The sequence below is a fragment of the Macaca mulatta genome, chromosome 15 (genome assembly GCF_049350105.2).
Source record: "Macaca mulatta isolate MMU2019108-1 chromosome 15, T2T-MMU8v2.0, whole genome shotgun sequence".
Lineage (NCBI taxonomy): Eukaryota > Metazoa > Chordata > Mammalia > Primates > Cercopithecidae > Macaca > Macaca mulatta.
The window spans coordinates 66,433,870-66,453,939 of NC_133420.1; the positions used below are offsets into that span (position 1 = coordinate 66,433,870).

At 42.9% G+C, this 20,070-nt stretch overlaps 1 protein-coding gene and 1 pseudogene across 2 annotated transcripts in view; one reads left to right on the forward strand and one right to left on the reverse strand.

Moving 5' to 3' along the window:
- Nucleotides 1-20,070, forward strand: part of LOC114672773 (uncharacterized) — a 201,376-nt gene that overhangs the window by 14,444 nt on the left and 166,862 nt on the right. For both annotated transcript variants that reach the window (XR_013404792.1, XM_077965994.1), the window contains exon 2: nucleotides 17,426-17,557. Coding sequence is in view for 1 of the 2 variants with exons in the window: in XM_077965994.1 (XP_077822120.1) it covers nucleotides 17,426-17,557 (132 nt within the window). In the remaining variant the exon portion in view is untranslated. The remainder of the gene's footprint in view (nucleotides 1-17,425; nucleotides 17,558-20,070) is intronic.
- Nucleotides 15,774-16,391, reverse strand: LOC100429058 (bolA-like protein 3 pseudogene; annotated as a pseudogene).

Below are 20,070 nucleotides of genomic sequence, written 5' to 3' on the forward strand. Positions count from 1 at the left end.
TGCAATTCCACTTAAGTCTGACCAACCATACTCTTGGCTTCTCCCATACTTCTGGGTAAAGAAGCCAGGGTTAAATCCTCTGGGGCAACTTCGACAAGCAGGAGAAAGGAGTCCCTTCCATGGGCTTGTCCAGGGCATGGTTTTCCCACATAGTCTGTCCAGGGACATCTTGTGTGGCCAAGCAGTGTACTTTTTCAGCTTTCGAGTAAAGCTAAAATTGCCTTTGCCTCTTTATGGCTTGTCATAAAGGAGTAAGTAGTTGCATTTGTTTTCAATTCTTTCTTTACTTCACTGCTCTGATGCTTTGCTTCCCAATAAAATTGTAACACCTTAATCCTACCTTTGAGCTCTGTTTTCTAGGGAACTTGAGCTAAGACATGAAATTATTTTCTGCTTGAAAAGCTGTCCTTGGCTCTTTATTGCTTCCAGAAGTGATTGTGGGGATGGGGACAGCAGTTTGGACATCAGTAGGATGTCTTTTCTAGTAGGTACGGGTGTGTCTGAGCATATTATTTTATTTAATTACTTTGCTTTTTTTCCTTTATATTATAGTTAAGATATTGTATTATTAAAAATTAGGAGTGCAGATAGGTTATGTGTTCCATGATTTTCACTTCAGGATAATAAAGGGCAAGCTACAAAATCTTTCAATAGAAAGGGGACATTGGTAGAGACAGGGTTTCACCATGTTGGCCAGGCTGGTCTCGAACTCCTGATCTCAGGTGATTCACCCGCCTCAGCCTCCCAAAGTGCTGGGATTACAGGCATGAGCCACCAAGCCCAGCCCTGTCTCTACTAAAAATACAAAAATTAGCTGGATGTGGTGGCAGGCACCTGTAATCCCAGCTACTTGGGAGGCTGAGGCAGGAGAATCACTTGAATCTGGGAGGCAGAGGTTGCAGTGAGCTGAGATTGCACCACTGCACTCCAACCTGGGTGACAAGAGCGAAACTCCGTCTCAACAACAACAAAAAAGGAGACATTGGGTGTGGTAGGATTCAGTGAGACTTCTGATTACAGGGTCTGGTCCAGATTGCTCAATTTGACATACCTGGTCTCCCTGATCTACTGTTGCCCCCTCTGCAGCCTTGTATCCTACTACATTCTTCTTCTAGCCCTCAAGGTCCAAGACAGAAGCATCTGCCCTCCGGGTGGCAGGATGAATGAACAGATGAAGGGTGTCAGGGGCTCACACAGATTATCTCTTAAGAAGGTTCTTGGAAATTCCTGCATGGCTCTCTCCTTACATTTCTGTGGGCAGAAAACCCATGTGACTCCACGTGGCCTCATGTGACTAAGCTTTATGGAAGGCTGTGAAATATGCGCTTTATTTTGGGCAACTACATGTCCAATTAAAATTTTTATTATTATGGAAGGAGGACAAAATGAAAATTGGAGATGTTGAAAAGTCTCTGCCAATGTTCCTTTGCACAAGAAAAAAAAATTGAGTTCCTCTCCTTTTCTTTTTGACTTATTACTTATGTTGCAAATATGTTACAGATTTGGATGTTTCCATCTTTTAACTTTGTTTAAAGATTTCTCTCATTATACAAAGTTTAACAATTATGCAGCTCAGTGGTCCCCAACCTTTTTGGTACCAGGAACCAGTTTTGTGGAAGATAATTTTTCCATGGACTGCTGGTGGTGGTTGGTGGGGTATGGATGGTTTCAGGATAAAACTATTCCACCTCAGATCATCAGATATTAGATTCTCGTGAGGAGCACACAACCTAGATCCCTTGCATGCCCAGTTCACAACAGGGTTCACACTTTCATGAGAATCTCATGTGGCTGCTGATCTGATATCAGGAAGTAATGCTCCATTGCCTCACCTCTTGCTGTGAGACCCAGTTCCTAATAGGCCACAGACCCATAACCCAGGGGTCGGGGACCCCTGATGTAGCTAAATTAGGCATTCTTTTTTTTTCTTCATTGTTTCTGGGATGTTTATGTTTTGCTTAAATAGGGCTTTCCTGTTCATATGTTCTTACATTTTTTTTCTGGTAATTTTATACTTTTGTTTTTTGACTTTTGGTCTTTATCATTATCTGGCATGTTTTTTTTTTGGATGGTATAGTGTGAGGTATTTTTATTTTTTCAATTTTTACCTAATTGCTACAACTTATTTATTAAACTTATTTATTGAACTAGGCTTCATTTCTCATTCATTTGAAATACCACATTTATGGTAAGTTAAATTCCAGTACATATGAGTCTGTTATGGACTCCCTGTTCCAGTTCCATTGAGCAATTACTCATATCAAATTTTTATTACTATAATTTTCTAGAAAGTTTTTTTTTTAAAATTTAGGTATGTGATCTCACTATGTTGCCCAGACTTGTCTTGAACTCCTAGGCTCAATCTTCCTGCCTTAGCCTCTGAGTAGCTGGGAATGAGCCAACACGCCTGCCTTGTAGAAATTCTTTATTCTTCCTTCTTTTTCTTCTCCTCGTCCTCCCTACTTCTTTGTCTTTCCTACTTCCGTTTAATCTAGCCAAGCTAATACAGTACCCCCATGAAGATGAAGCAAGCAGGTGCACACTTCATTCTCTGTCTTCTCAACAATAGCTTCTTCTGTACCTTTCCTACTCATCACCTTTCCATTTCTTTGGTGCCCAGTATCATGCCTTCTAGGTCTTGCATTGTGTGGAAATTCTGGAATTAATAGGATTGCTACTTGTAGTTCAGACTTTTTTTTTTTTTTTAAACACTTCTTCTTTTTGGACCTGCATTGTGCAAAATCTTCTATTTTTCTCTATTGCTGGATTTAAAAATTCTCTTTAGGTTCTCTGAAGATGTAAAAACATCACTAACACCAGGATATGTGGATTCAGCTTTTTATTTCCTCCTTTATTCATCTTCTTTGACTGCCTGATTGATTTCTTCAGGAAGGATGAAGCTCTTCTCTGACGTAGTGAGTGGGTGAATCTCAGAATCATGTGGCACATGAATGAGGTACATGGTGCTCAGTAGTCCCATATGGTCTTGGGAACAATTTGCTGCCCCAAATTCTGTGTGAATTTGTCCTGGATGCAGATAATGAGGAAGTTCATGTGACTCATAATGATGAGAAATAGGAGCATCCCTCCCTATGCTCCACCTCCCAGGGCTCTTTGGACTATTCTACTATGACCTACCTTGACTTTCTCTATGGTCATGGCCTGTCTGAACAGTGTTCTTTTTCTTAAACATTTTATTAACTCGGCCGGGCGCGGTGGCTCACACTTGTAATCCCAGCATTTTGGGAGGCTGAGGCGGGCGGATCATGAGGTCAGGAGTTCAAGACCAGTCTGGCCAACATATTGAAACACCACTTTGACTAAAAATACAAAAATTAGCTGGGCATGGTGGCAGGCGCCTGTAGTTCCAGCTACTTGGGAGGCTGAGGCAGGAGAATCGCTTGAACCCGGGAGTCGGAGGTTGCAGTGAGCCGAGATTGCACCACTGCACTCCAGCCTGGGCAACAGAGCAAGATTGTGTCTCAAAACAAACACACAAACAAACAAAAAACATTTTATTAGCTCAAATAGTTATTATTCCAGATGAATGTTCTATGCGATTTGTCAGATTCTATTTTTAAAAATTAGGATTTTCCTTTGATTATTTTTAATTTATCAATTAATGGGAGGGGTATTGCCCATATTAACCATGTTGGATTATCAGAACAGATTTTGATGCCAAGAACTGGGACTCCAGTGGGTTTTGTGTGTATGTGTGTGTGTGTGTGTGTGTGTGTGTGTGTGTGTGTGTGTGTCTAGAATGGTGGTGGTGGGAGGTAAGCCTGGAGGGCTTTCCTTTATAGCGTCATTTTCATAGCAATTTTAGAGGGAAAAGTAAATTTGCTGGCTCACTCTGCCATCTTGGATTAGAGGCTCTGATAACTTTTATGAGATAAAACAATCTATATTTAAAAAGGATTCAAGGCCAAATAAGCCAATACAGTCTAGTTTACATTAAAATGTTAATACATTATAAAGTCACTGAAGAATATACATGGAAAAGTTGCCATAGTAACAGTCATTTTCATGAAGTGGATTTAGATACTAGATTCTTGAGTGATGGCATGCCTTATTATTTGCTTTAAGGCATCTTTAGTACTCGCTTTCTCATCTCCTTGGGGAATAGAAAGTGGGAAAGGGACTTGTACCTGATGCAGTTCTGTGGTTGAAAGCCACAGAAGTCAATTTTGGCTTATTTAAGTTGAAAATGTATTGGTAGGATGAAGGGGATGGTTCATAGAGTTAAAGGAGATGTGGAAGAGAGGGGATTCAGAGAGGGGCTATGGAGGGATCAGAAATTTGGAGCAACTCTAAGGACCTGGGGACCAGTGATCATGGGACAGCTTCTGATATGGTTAGGCTTTGTGTCCCCACCCAGATCTCATTTTGAATTATAATCCCCCTAATCCCCATGTGTCAAGGGAGAGAGCAGGTGGAGGTAATTGAATCATAGGGGCAGTTTCCCCCATGCTGTTCTCATGATAGTGATTCTCATGAGATCTGATGGTTTTATAAGGGACTCTTCCCACTTCACTTAGCACTTCTCCTTCCTGCTGGTTTGTGAAGAAGGTGCCTTGCTTTCCCTTTGCCTTCTACCACACCATGATTGTAAGTTTCCTGAGGCCTCCACAACCATGCTGAACTATGAATCAATTAAACTTTTTTCCTTTTTAAATTATCCAATCTTGGGCAGTTCTTTACAGCAGGGTGAAAATGGACTAATACAGCCTCTTTAGGGCAAACATAAGGACGAGTGAGCTCTTACTATTTTCAATTTTGTTTCCCTACATTCAGAGTTCAAATTCCAGGGAGGTTCTTATCTGCCTGGTTTGAAAAAAAATTCTGTATGTGTACACACACACACCCACACCCACACCCACACATACACATTTTCTTTTTTCTTGTAGAGAGGATTCTTGCAGAGAAATTGTTCTAGTGGCTCACAGCTCTTTCAGATTATAAATAGTAAACTACAGGTAATAGACTAGGGATGATCATACAAAAAAATGCCAGTTTCAAATGGAGAAACACGTTATGTTGGAACAGCTTCATTTCATTTCTGAGTGTGATTTTCTTAAAACTTGTCTTTCTTTTGGACTTCTTGTATCTTTCATGTATCTATGTGTGCCTGCTGTCTTATCTTCTTTTTCTTCATTTCTGATTTTCATCAGTAAATTTCAATCACGAAGATGCTGTGCTTTATGACCTTCCCTAGCCCTTCCTCTGTCCTAGGCAATGTCCAAAATGCTACGTGTTTCTAGGTCTCCCTTCCTTCTGTCCTCTTCCTTTAGTGTCTTACTTTTAAGACCAGTTAAATATTAAAATGTGTATAACTGGTTAACAGTATAACTGGTTAACAGTAAGTTAATGTTACCTTTGACAGATTGCATTTTTGTTTCCAATTCTTCAACCCTCCTATATCCCTGCCTTTTGCCATGGGACTTTTTGGTTCCTCTCAGTAGAGAGAGACTATATTTCCCTGTCCTACTGATGTTGGGATTGGCCATGTGATTTGCTTTGGCCAATGGGATGTCAGCAAACATGATGTTGGCAAAGGCTTAAAATATGCTCGTGGGTTTTGGCTTGCCCTCTTGTGCTTCTGCATTGCCATGAACATTTCTTGGTTTTCTGCTGTTCCCAATAGAAAGTGTGACATATGGAGCAGAGCTGCCCCAACTGACTCGCACACCCACAGCCTGAGGCTGATCTGTCCCAGCAGACCTGTAGACTTAAGAAAAAAAGAATACATGCTTCTTGTTGCATGACCTTCGGTTTCGGAAAAATCTGTTAAGCAGCGCTTTTGTGGCACTATTTAATGAATACATTACTTTTACCAGTGAATGCATTTTCATTTAAACTGGGGTATTCTGGAGTTCATATTTGTATTCATGTGAATATTTTATAGATTCATTCATGGTAGCAAGAAAATGCTGGGCAGAAGGTGTCTTGTGGGATCTCCTCAGTATGCACCAGGAGGCAAAAACCTACTAAATACATGTTGGATGCCCACATTAGATGATCAGTGTTTTCATTAGAGAATGGAGTAGTTCCTGAGAAGCCTTCGTAACACGGAATCCTTTCCCAGCGAAGTACAGTTTCACCATAGTTCTGGTATATAGGTTAGAATGTGGCTCTGGTTACTACGAACTTGCCAGGGCTTTGATGGGCTCTTGAAAGTGCTTAATATGGTACCCAGCAGATTTCCAGGTAGAGGTCCTCCAAGGCAGAAACCAGCAACACTTCCCTGGAACTTGCTCTGTCTATGAGATCAACTTTGAGTTTATCCTCTAGTTTTTTCTTTTCTTTTCTTTTCTTTTTTGGTCTATAAAAATCAGTATTTTAATTTTGAGAGGCTTCTTATTTGTGGCAGCAGGCAGTATATAGAGGAGTGCTCATCTGTCATCCATGTCTTCCAGGAGCTCATGCTCTGAGAAGACACTGAACTGTGTTTTAAAATCTTTTAATTTATCGATTTATGGAGACAGGGTCCCCCTGTATTGTCCAGGCTGACCTTGAACTTCTGGGTTCAAGTGATCCTCTTACCTCAGCCTCCCAGGCGCCTGGGACTAGAAACACACACCGCCACACCCAGCTTCTTCTTCTTTTTTTTTTTTTTTTTTTTTGAGGTGGAGTCTCGCTGTGTTGCCCAGGCTGGAGTGCAGTGGTGTGATCTCGGCTCACTGCAAGCTCTGCCCCCCAGGTTCACGCCATTCTCCTGCCTCAGCCTCCTGAGTAGCTGGGACTGCAGGCGCCCACCACCACGCCCGGCTAATTTTTTTGTATTTTTAGTAGAGACGGGGTTTCACCATGTTAGCCAGGTGGTCTCGATCTCCTGACCTCATGATCCACCCGCATCGGCCTCCCAAAGTGCTGGGATTACAGGCATGAACCACCGCGCCCGGCCTCTTCTTGTTTTTTTAGCTTACATAAAATACTTGCGTCTTATAAAATAGCCAAACAATACATAAATAAATGGCATAGTATGTAAAAGTTCTCAGTAATCCTACATCTCAGCAATAACTACTGCTAATTCCTTCAGATATTTTTCTATGCATTACAAATGTATGCTTTTTTAAAAAATTTAACAAATGGAATTACACTATAATGTCATTTGCAGCTGGCTCTTTTCCTACATGACAATATATTGTATCCCTCTTACCTCGTTAGTCAGTACTCTATTGGAAAGGCCATTCTCTTTTAGGTATAATTTTCTTCTGCTTTCTAGGATTATATCATAAGCCAACATAATTTTCTTATTTTGTTTTTTTGAGACAAGATCTCACTCTGTCACCCAGGCTGGAGTGCAGAGTAGCTGGGACTACAGGCATATGTCACCATGCCTGGCTAATTTTTGTACTTTTTTGTAGAGATGGGGTTTCACCATGTTGCCTAGGTTGGTCTCGAACTCCTGAGCTCAAGCAATCTGCCGGCCTTGGCCTCCCAAAGTGCTAGGATTACAGGTGAGAGCCACTGCACCCAGTCAATATACTTGTTTATTTGCAACTGCTGAAACAACAAAAACTTGGAAGAAAAAATTTTGAAAAGGATTAGATAACCAAAATCAATGCTAGAAAGTCCAGGTAATAAAAACTCATACTCTTTACTCAGGAATGGATTTCGTCTGAGGCAATTTTGTTTTAAAATTTAAATTTATTTTATTATTTTTTTTAAAGACGAGGTCTCGTTCTGTCTGCCAGGCTGGAGTGCACTGGTGAGATTAAGGCTCACTGCAGCCTTGACCTCCTGGGCTCAAGTGATCCTCCTACCTCAGCCTCCTCAGTAGCTGAGACCACAGGAGCATGCTGCTATGCCTGGCTGATTTTTGTGTTTTTGGTAGAGATAGGGTTTTGCCATGTTGCCCAGGCTGGTCTTGAACTCCTGGGCTCAAGTGATCCTCCTGCCTCAGCCTTCCAAAGTGGTGGGATTACAGGTGTGAGCCACCATGACTGGCCACCCTGTTTTTTTTTTTTTTTTTTAAACTTTAGATGCAATTTGTACACCTTAACATAAACCCTTAGTAGAAGCAAGACATTAGAGGGAAAGGAACTGTTAGAAGTCTGCCTGTGGAAGCAGGAAGAAGTGACAGATGCCATCTGACTCCGAGGAAGGATTCAGAAAAACCATTTCAAAAGAGTTTTAAAAAGACAGTAACCCAGGACCTTTTAGTATAGAGGCAGAGGATCAGCAAATCCTCAAGAGTTTCTGGAAGTAGTCCCAGTGAGAGGGCTGGTGTTCGTGACGGTCGCCAGCCCTAGGAGAAGACTTACTGTTGCCCACTGTGTTGAAACAGGGAAATTGTTATGCATCTTAGGAAAAGTTTCATCAAAATATGTAAAATCAAATGTGTAAAGGGCAAGCTCCATTTACATGAAGAAGGTAATTGGGTAGTTCCTTCTTCACCTGTTGAGTAGACCCGGTTGACCATTCTTTCCTTGAGGGGTGTGGAAGCAGCGTGGGTCCACTTCCCAGGCTCCCCACTTGCAGATAGTTTGGCCTTGAGACTGAGTGCATTCAGGGGAATGTGAGCAGAAGGAAAGGCATCTTATTCCGATCTGGTCCATGAACAACATCCTTCTTCCTCTTTCCCCATCTGTTGGTGGGATGTCAAAGTTCAGGGCATCCTGAAAAGCCGGTATTGAAGATGGCAGGGCTCCATCAGCCTGGCTCCCGACCTTCCTCTCTATCCAAGGCTGATTAGACTTTTTAAGAAACATTTTTAATGTGCACAAAGAGGCAACCATTAGACTTTTAGGTAAGCAAGAAAGTAATTTTCATTTTGTTCTACTATTGAGAAAATGGGGTTCATCTTTATAGCTGCAAGCTTAATCTTCAGTTACAGTATAACACAGAGGCACATACTCCTATCCCAGGCAACCTGCAATCTATGAAGATAGTACAGCTCCACTCGTTTATATTCTTTTGTGTGAAGTCTCATTACCATGAAAACATGACAACAAATGGACCTGGTGAGCTTTTCAGCATAGTGTCCTCCCATCGTCCAGTGGTTGATCACTAGGATCCTGCAGAACGCCCAGCTCTCTACGTTTGGCATTACATCGTCGCTGCTTTTGGCCTTGAATGGGGTCTCAGTGGGCCTGGAGAACTTCAGTTGTACAACCCTTGCACTTCCCTGGAAACGGTTTGGTTCAAATCTTTATGTCTTGTAGCACAGTTTTGTAGTTTTCTTTCAATCTATACCCTCCACATTTCTCGTTAATGGTTATTCTTTATATATAAACAGATCATGTTGCTATTAAAGTGGTAGGATGTATATTTTTCATAATATTAATCATATTTGATTTATTATTCGTATATAGCAAAGTTAGCGATTTGGGTAATTTGTTGTGTAACCAGCTCCTTAGCGAATGTTTTGATTAGTTCTGATAGTTTGGTAGTTGATTTACTGAAGTTTGTATGCGGATTGTCATTCAATAATTCTTACCCCTTTCTGATAGTTTTATTTATTTCTTTTTATTGCCTTCTCCCCACCCTTATTTGTTAAAATATTCAAAGCAATGTTAAATAATAGCTGTAATATTGGGTTATTCCTGTCTTGATTATAAAACTTATTCTATGTTTGTAACAGGCTTGATTTCCTACTTTTTGTTTTTTTCTATTCAGGGATATGTGAATTTTATTAAACAAAGGAAATTGTTCCCTAGTTTAATGCTCTGGAATGGATTACAGAGCATGGAAATTACCTGTACCCTGGAGGTGTGTTATTTTCAAATTATGTCAACTGGGGTGTGGAAGAAAATCACATAAATTCTTTAAGAAGAAAGAAAATCGGAGAAACAAAATACAATTTTCCCCTTTAAAAATAGAAGCCAACTTATCAGTAAAGTACTTGTTAGCTACATTTTGAAGGTTCAAAAAAAGTGTCTAAGACAAATGCATTTGCTTTGATTGAACTAACTGTCCTCCAACATCTGACACCCAAGGAGAAGATAAGAATTTTTCTAGCACTAAAAATCCTGTTGGTTCCTATCTTGTAGCACACAATAGATCTTTTGTTTAGTTTACTGTCTCTAACATTTGTGAAATAGTGTTTAGACACATTATATTATTATTATTATTTTTAAGACAGAGTCTTACTCTGTCCCCCAGGCTGGAGTGCAGTGGTGCGATCACGGTTCACTGCATCCTTGAGCTCCCAGGCTTACATGATTGTCCCACCTCAGCCTGCTGAGCAGCTGGGACCACAGGCGCACACCACCATGCCTGGCTAAATCTTGTATTCTTTTTTTTTTTTTTTTTTTTTAAATAGAGACAGCATTTTGCCATGTGGCCGAGGCTGGCATTATGCTATTTTAATAGTAGTTTTTATGAAGAGGAATAATGAATAGCTTGTGTGTTCAGTGAGGTAAATGATTCACAGAAAACTTCTGAGACCATCCTTAAAGGTGAATTGTAATCAACATTTATATAAAAACATACAGCTGATCTCTTCTATAATAATAGATTAAAAATGAAATATTTTTTGACAGTTTTGCCCCCCTGAAACCTAAACACAATTCAATAAGTAATATGGTGAGATAACTATATGGCCATGGATAACCCCAGATTATAATGTAAACCAAACTCATCCAGTCAGTGTACAAAATGGATAGAATGTAAACGTATTTGGTGCATACTGTATGCAGAAGTGGGCACACACTTCTAGGCTATGTGCATCACCCGCTGTCCTCAGCCCCTTGATCTGCCCTCCCCTCTTCTTCACCTCCCCTCCCACTTTGAGAAATCCATTCATGGGGGAACCCAGTCAGCCTAACTTCCTTCTCCTTTTCCTCCATTAGCTCCCCCAGCTGTAAGCTTGGAGGCAATTGAGGCTGCTCACAGGTGAGTGTGCCAGGTGTGCAGCTGGCTAAGTGGGATTTTCTCTTCCTGCAGGGAAATAGAGCATACCTAGGAATGACCCGCCAGCCCTCCCGCCCCTCCCCAGCCTGTTCCCCATCCCTTCCTCCCAGGAGGGATCTGGGGGGTCAGCCTCCATCTTCTCAGGGTCACCTTCCCTGGGCCTGAAATGCTACCTGACATTTGACTCAAAGTTGACAGACTGGGCTCAGGGCTGTGTGAGGCCAGGAGGGAGGGGCACAGGAGCTAGAGCTATCTGGTGTCTGGACCTGAGCTGCCAGGAAGTTGTCCTGCGTAGGCTCCATCGAAGCTGTGCTGGTCCATGTCGTGGGGGACTGCAGAAGACAGTGATGTGAGCAGCGGGTCCCACTGATGCAGCACTGCAGGCTGCCCTCTGATGGGAAGGAGGAGGGCTGCTATGGGCTGAATGTGTCCCCGAAACGTTTTGGTGTTGAAGCCCTAACCTCCAATGTGTTGGTATTTGGAGGTGGGGCCTTTGGGAGGTGATTAGGTTTAGATTAGGTCATGAGGGTGGGAGCTTCATGATGCAATTAATGTCCTTATAAAAAGAGGAAGACAGGCCGGGTGCAGTGGCTCACACCTGTAATCCCAGCATTTTGGGAGGCTGAGGAGGGCAGATCACTTGAGGTCAGGAGTTTGAGAGCAGCCTGGCCAACATGGTGAAACCCTGTCTCTATTAAAATACAAAAATTAGCTGGGTGTGGTGCCGGGCGCCTGTAATCCCAGCTACTCAGGAGTCTGAGGCAGGGAGAAGTGCTTGAACCCCGGAGGCAGAGGTTACAGTGAGCAGAGATGGCGCCACTGCACTCCAGTGTGGGTGACAGAGCAAGACTCCGTTTCATTCATAAATAAATAAATAAATAAATAAGTAAAAAGAGGAAGACAGAGTTCTGTTTCTTTCCAAACCGAGGAAAGGCCAGGTGAGCACACACTGAGAAGGGGGATATCTGCAAGCTGGGAAGAGAGCTCTCACCAACAATGGAATCTGCTGGTACCTTGATCATAGGCTTCCCAGCCCCCAGGACTATGAGAAATAAATGTGTTGTTTGAGCCACCCAGTTTATGGCATTTTGTGATGCCAGCCCAAGCTGTCTAAGGAAAGGGCCATTCCACACAGTAGAACACGTGGAGTGCCTCTATTGGCTCTATCTTTTCAGACAATAGGCACCTTCTAAAGTATAGATCCTCTGTCCCTACCCCCTTAATCATTGTAAATTTTCCACAAATTCACTATTATTGTGTCTTAATGGAATTACTCTAAAACATGTTCACCTAGCCCTAGATTATTCAGAATGTAATCTGTGTGTCTATCTATTTCTTTTATGCTGTGTATCTTTTCTTGTGACTTTTGGCTGGGTGCAGTGGCTCATGCCTGCAATCCCGGCACTTTGGGAGGCCGAGGTGGGTGGATCATTTGAGCTCAGGAATTTGAGACCAGCCTGGGCAACATGGTGAAACCCCGTATCTACAAAAAATACAAAATTAGCCAGGTGTGGTGCCACACAACTCTAGTCCCAGCTATTTGGGAGACTGAGGTGGGAGAATGACTTGAGCCCAGTAGGTCAAGGCTGCAGTGAGCCATGATTGTGCCACTGCACTACAGACAGCCCTGGGTGACAGAGCGAGACCCTGTCTCAGAAAAAAAAAGAGTGACTTTTTAAATAGCAATATCTATAATAATTTGAACATACGGTTACATTGACAGGATTGTAGTGCTCACTGTGGTCTTTTTATTCCATAACATCCAATGCTCTGGTTTCCATTGGATGTGGCTGGAACGAGGCTGGAGCGAGGCCTGTCTGAGGAGTTTCCCTGGAAGGTTGTGTGGTGGTGAACCCCGAGGCCTTGCACGTCTGAGCACGCACAAGTTGCTTTTCATGGGAAACACAACTTAACCGGTGGGGAACTGTTGAATTATATCTTTCCCTCTTAAAATTCTAGCTTCTGTGTTATGGGCAAAGGTTAGCCTGACTTTCCTTCTTTGTAGGTAATTTTGTTTTTGCTGCTTTGATTCTTCCAGGATTAATTTCTTACCTTAGAGTTCATTATTTGCATCTCGGTATGTCTGGAAGCTGGTCTTTTGCCATTTAATTCCACCTGGCTTCTAATGAGGCTTTTTCATCTAAGGATGTAATTCTTTCTTTTTTAGTCCAGGCAGATTTTTTTTCTCTTTCTTTGTATGATTGTTCTTTCTTTTCTATTTGTTTTGGTCTTTTCTTTAGGCACATACATTATTCACATGTTAGATCGCCAGTCTCTGTTTTCGGTATCTATTTTCTTTCTCATAATTTTATCTCTGTTCTCTTCCTTTAGCTTTCTGGGAAAGCATCTCAAATTTGTCCAAACATTATTGATTTAATTTTTTGCCGTGTTGGTTCTACTCTGCATCTCTTCCAGTTTTCTGTAAGCTTCTGTCATCACATATCTGGTATCACAACATTCTTCCTGCTCTCATTTTAGGCTGTCTGGATCTTAGCCAGACGCTTTTCCGACTCAGGCGGCTGCCTTAACACCTTGTCCCAGACATGTCCATCTGGGCCTGCCCTGCTCACAGCCCTTAAGAGGACCCTGAAGGGGCAAGCCCAGCACACCAGAGGCATCTCTCTCCGGCACTGGCTTTGGCTGATTGGACCAGGGATGTACATTTGAACCCAAGAGGCTTCATCTTTCACAAATTTGAAAAAAGTGACAGAGAGGAAAGTAGGCAAGTTGTTTAGGTACTATTATTTTATTGAATTCACTTAAAAAAAAAAAACTTAGTGAATGTGCAAAACAGATGTATAGTGAAACACTCACGTATGCATGAAACATCACACTTAAAACTCTCTGTTCCTTGCCTGAATTTTGACTCTGGACCCCATCTTGTTAGATTGGTGGGAATTCACTTAATTTTTTTAGTGGACTTTCTCATTCTAGGTTGGTAAAAAGGGGGTCTCACACAGCTTTAGGACATTGGAGTGGAAGCCCCAGGCATTGGTTCTCAGTCTGTTCTGATTACTACTGAGCCGTCTTGCACTGCACCTTCCGGTCCTAGGCCTGCTGTGTCTGTGCCAGGCATGGCGTGTGCAGCATTTTGGCTTAACTGGGAACCTCTCAGCGATTCCTCCTGGACCAGTGAGAGGGCTGTGGTCGTATCTACTTGCAGGCTTCTGGGAATCTTGTCTTGGTTTTAGGGAATATACTCACTGTTCCTTCTTATTCCCTCAGAGAATCTTTTCTCCCTCAGGACATTTGGCAAATCTCCAACTGCTTTAGATTTTGGAGCCAACAATCAGGAAGGGAAGCATTGCAGCAACTTATGCTTTCTGCTCTGCCATAAACCTCCACAAGGAAGGAAGCACAGAGCCTGTTACTGCTTGAGAGAGAAAAAAGAAAAGAAGGAAATAGGTTGGGCAGGGCGTGGTAGCTCGTACCTGTAATCCCGCCACTTTGAGAGGCTAAGGAGGGAGGGTTGCTAGAGTTCAGGAGTTCAAGACCAGACTAGACAATGTAGTGAGCCCCTGTCTTTAAAAAAAAAAAGATGGAAAGAAAAGGAGGAAACAAATTTATATTATGTAATGTTATGCTAATTTATTGCTTCTGGAATTCTATGTTTTACATAAAAAAAAATAGGACCCACTATATAGTTACTATTGTTTCTTTTTTGAGATGGAGTTTCACCCTTGTTGCCTGGGCTGGAGTGCAATGGCACGATCTCAGCTCACTGCAACCTCTGCCTCCCGGGTTCAAGCGATTCTGCTACCTCAGCCTCTGGAGTAGCTGGGATTACATGCGCCATCACGCCTGGCCAAGTTTTTGTATTTTTAGTAGAGACGGGATTTCTCCGTGTTGGTCAAACTGGTCTTGAACTCCCAACCTCAGGTGATCCACCCGCCTCAGCCTCCTAGAGTGCTGGGATTACAGGTGTGAGCCACTGGCCCGGCTATTGTTTCTTTTTATTCAAACTTGATCTATGAGATTCTATCCAAGATGGGTGTTGTAAGGATACTTCTTGGATATTCTCACTTCTGGATGCTTTTAGGATCTCCCTTCTAACTGGAGCTGGAGGCTGGTTCGCTGCTCAGCGATGGCACAGCCTGAGAGAAATGTGTAGGCCGTGAAGCCTTGGTCAGGCCTGGTGGGACGTTTGGCACAGCCATCTTTGTTTGAGGAAATGACTGTGCTAGGAGTCAGACTTGCTGCCACCAGGCTTTTTCCTCATGCTCCTGCCCGCTTTTTCAGGGAAGGAAATGCCCTGTCTCCTGCCCAGCCTCTTCTGGGCGTTGCTGTTGCTGTCTCAGGGCTGAGCCTTGCCGCACTGGGAAGATGTGCCTCCTGCTTCCACTGCTGCTGCTCTGGTTTGAAGCTTATGCCCTGAGCCCCCAGCCCTCCTACCTTCTTAGGCTCTTAGATCCACTGCTCTAAAGTTCCTCCAAGGGAGAGTGGATGTTGAGGGGATTCAGGTTCTCCTCTACATCCTTCCCACCAAACACACTAATTTTCTATGAGAAGTGAGTTGGACATTGGCTTTTGCCCCCTTTCTTCATTTTGGCTACCAATATCATTATCTCTAGAATAATTTTTTGGCTCATGGATGGTACCTTTCCTTAATTTCAAGCACTAGTGAGATTTGTCCCAGTTTTATATTTCCTTAGTTTTTCAGACACCTATGCTCAGATCTCCATCTGTTTTTTGAGTTGAACATCTTTTCCCACCACTCTCCTCCACCAGTTGTCTGTTGCCTTTAATTAACATCTAAATAGATAACACATTCTTCTTTAATTATAATATGGAAATGTCTACGAACAAAGCAGATACTTTTTTTTTTTTTTTCTGCAAATGCCTAGGAAAGAGTGGTTCCAGTCAAGTTCATCTGAAGTTTTAGGTAGCTGCATCTACACAGCCCCGGGGCATGGAGGTCAGTGTCTGGGGACAGAGGTAAATACCTGCAATCTGTGCATCCCTTTGATTTTCCTTTTTTAGTGCCTGATTAATCATCTGGTGCTGAGGGTTTTTTTTTTTGAGACGGAGTCTCACTCTGTCCCCCGGGCTGGAGTGCAGTGGCCGGATCTCAACTCACTGCAAGCTCTGCCTCCCGGGTTTACACCATTCTCCTGCCTCAGCCTCCCGAGTAGCTGGGACTACAGGCGCCCGCCACCTCGCCCGGCTAGATTTTTGTATTTTTTAGTAGAGACGGGTTTCACCGTGTTAGCCAGGATGGTCTCGATCTCCTGACCTCGTGATCCGCCCGTCTCGGCCTCCCAAAGTACTGGGATTACAGGCTTGAGCCACCGCGCCCGGCCCAGTTCTCGTTTCTTTACATTCTTCTGGTTTGATTTGGATTTTATACATCACCTACAGCCTCCTGAAATGTCAGTGACTTGGATGGCTGTAGCTCCAGAAAACTTTTCTTTGAGAATTTGGGTCCCTTTGAGCTCCCCCTCAGTCTGGGAGGCAAACATCCAATGAACACAGTGCAGAAGAGGAAGCCTGCAGATCCTGCGTGGCAGAGGAGCTACAAGGGCAGGGCTCCACATCTCTGTGCCTGACTGATGTAGCCCACCGCCCTAGGTCACTGGGCCACCTGAAAGCTGAGTATCCTTTTTAAAAGAATTTTTGGAACTTTTATTTTGAAGTACTTTTAGACTTAAAGAAAAGTTGCGAAAATTAAATAGAGTTCCTTTATACCCTTCACCCTGCTACCTCTGTTAACATCTTACATAATCAGGAAATTAACATTGACAGGAAATTAACCAGGAAACGAAACCAGGAAATTAACATTCGAACAATGCTCGTAACTAAATTGCAGACCTTATTCAAATTTCCCCAACTTTCCCCTAATGTCCTATTCTTGAACATCCTTTTTAAAATGATTTTTAATGCATCACAAATATTCCCAAGTGATTTGCATCAGATCTGTAGTCATACCTGGAGGCCCAAATAGTGGGTTATATTAATTTTGAGTATATATGTATATGTTTGATAGTTTGTGTGTTAATTTTGAAATCACAGACAAGCTCAGTGCCAAGCTTGTAGTCTTGGCCGAATGAACATTGACTGTGGCCCTATGCTTCACACTGTGATTTCAAAGACGAGCTAGATGGAGTCTCTGGAGTCAGCATTAAAACCTCTAGGGAAAATCATGTTTTTATGTTGGTAGTTCCAAAGATAAGCTGTAAGGAGCACAGTTGGAGCATTTGCTCTCTAGAGATCACATGTTGTAAGGAAATGTTGCTTTTCTGAAAATTAGAAATTAGAAAAATCCTGTCAGCCAGTAACCTTTTAACAAATGGTGGAAACTAGACCGGGACTGGGAGGAGAGGTATCGGGAATTAGGAAATGAAGCCTTGGCTGGCCTCCTCACCACACCCGGAAATATATCCCTTTCAGAGTAAATTAATGGTACCCCTACATTTATGGAATGAGAATAGTACTGGTATTTGGATAACACTCTATAACCAGTGGTTTTCCATACAGCATGTCATTAAAAATCCTCCTCTCAAAACCTGATCAGGGTGGTCTGGTGTGCAGAGTGAAATAAAGCATCTTCACTGGCTCTGTTTCTTTTCAGGCTTAGAGATGGCGTGGATCCAGAGGCCCCCTGTGAGTGCAGTCAATGGGAGCCCTTCAACATGCCCTACATGGCATCTGCTTCAGACAACTCTCATGCCTATGCTGGCAGGACTGGAATCCTCTCCACCAGGTATGGCCTTGCCCAGGGATTCTCTAAGTCCTATGTTTACCTGTGCTGTGCAGTTTAAATGTTCTGTCAGTGAAAGAATGATCCACTGATAGAAATGAAGTAGAGAAAGGTGAAAATTTAGGAATTTCACCACCAGGCTAAACTACTTCCAAACATTCAGAGAACCTTGGATGAGCAGTCAAAGTCCAGGGCAAGCACAGAAAATGTTGTGAACTGGTTTCACTCTTTATTATCCTTTGTTATGTAGATGATGCATTAGTAACAGTGTTATAGGTAGTTAGGCATGAGTGGGACACGAGAGAGCTCTCCCTCCACCCACTAGAAATGTCGGGTGATGGTTTGGCAATTATCGCATTGCTTCTCTAAAACTGGCAGCACCAAGGAGAGGCCATTTCCGGATGGTTCACACCTGTTAACATCAAAATGCTAATTGAATGCCGGCCCCAGGGAGAAGCAACTTCCTGGGCATGCGTGTTAAGAGACGAAAATGGTGCAATATGATCTTCTGGGGGCACCCTCCACTGGAAAAGGAAGAAAGCCTCAGATGGGCATGTGTACAACTCTCTGAACTCACTGTGTGTGCTCAATTCCAAAGAGTAAGGAAAGCCTGGGCATGCGGAAAGCCCACCCTAAGGGAAGAATCCTGGGAAAGAGGTGAGCCTATAAAGTCCCAGGATCAAGGTCAAAGGTCCCTTTTGCTGTCTTCTTTTGCTCTCATTTCTCTCTTGTACCTTCAGTGCCTGCTTGGGTCTCTTTCAAGCTGATTTTCCTCTCTTTCCTGTTCTAAAACCTTTTAAATAAACTTCCACTCCTTCTCTGAAACTTGTCTTGGTCTCTTTTCTGCTTTATGTCCCTCAGTTGAATTTTGGACCCATACAGATATGCTGCCAGTAACTTGGGGTAACTTGGATCTCTTCCACTGGTAACAGTGGTAATTGTAATCAATGATAAGTGCTTCCTCTGTGGTTTACTTGAATTATTTCCTTTAATTCTGACTGATTTAATTTTAATTATGATTTAATCTATAAATCTATAAAATTTAATTCTGATTTAATATATAAATAGGCAATAATACAGATGAAGCTTAAAAAGTTGGGCAACTAGATTGAGGTCAAGTAGCCAATAAGTGCACAGCAGAGCCTTGATTCACATCCAGGCATCTTGGCTAACAGCTGCCATCTTAACCATAGACCATACTGGGACACAAGTAATCCTAACATCATTCTGTTTGATTTGACCTTCAGCATTCTCTCTTCTGATTTGTTTAACACTCAAGGCCTGGTTTTCTTATTACCTAAAAACAAATGCTGTTTGAACTTTTGTTTCGTATTTCTTTGTAAAATGAGGTAATTCTGTTGGTCAGTCTGTAAGCTCCTTTCTAGGGCTAAAATTCTACAGTCCTGCAATTCTTTTTTCTGTTGCCCAGGCTGGAGTGCAGTGGTGCCATCTTTGTTCACTGCAACCTCTGCCTCCTGGGTTCAAGTGATTCTCCCACCTCAGCCTCCCGAGTAGCTGGGATTACAGGTGCCCACCACAATGCCCAGCTAATTTTGTATTTTTAGTAGAGATAGGGTTTCACCATGTTGGCCAGGCTGGTCTCGAACTCCTGAGCTCAAGTGATCTGCCTGCCTTGGCCTCCTAAAGTGCTGGCATTACAGGCATGAGCCACCGCACCCGGCCAGTCCTGCAATTCTTGATATCACTCTTTAAGTGTTGGATATCTTTAACATTGCTACTGAAAACATGCAACAAACAAATTTTATAATAATAAAAATAAATAAATAAATAAAAATAAATAAATCTGGATGGACCCAACAGAATGTTACCCAGGGTTATTTCTGGGTGAAAGGATGATGGTTGTTTTAAAAATGATTATATTTCTTTTTTCTTTTTTTTGAGACGGAGTCTTGCTCTGTTGCCCAGGCTGGAGTGCAATGGGGCTATCTCGGCTCACTGCAACCTCTGCCTGCCAGGTTCAAGTGATTCTCCTGCCTCAGCATCTCAAGTAGCTGGGACTACAGGCGCCTGCCACCACGCCTGGCTAATTTTTGTATTTTTAGTAGAGATGGGGTTTCACCGTGTTAGCCAGGATGGTCTTGATCTCCTGACCTCGTGATCTGCCCGCCTCAGCCTCCCAAAGAGCTGGGATTACAGGCATGAGCCACCGCGCCCGGCCCAGTTGAGCCTTTTAAAAAAGCCAAGCATTTGGCTGGGCGCAGTAGCTCACGCCTGTAATCCCAGCCTTTGGGAGGCCGAGGCGGGTGGATCACAAGGTCAAGAGATCGAGATCATCCTGGCCAACCATGGTGAAACCCCATCTCTACTGAAAATACAAAAATTAGCTGGGCAGGGTGGCGTGTGCCTGTAATCCCAGCTACTCTGGAGACTGAGGCAGGAGAATCGCTTGAACCCGGGAGGCGGTGGTTTCACCATGTTGGCCACGCTGGTCTCGAACTCCTGATCTCAGGCAATCCGTCCACCTCGGCTTCCTAAAGTGCTGGGATTACAGGCGT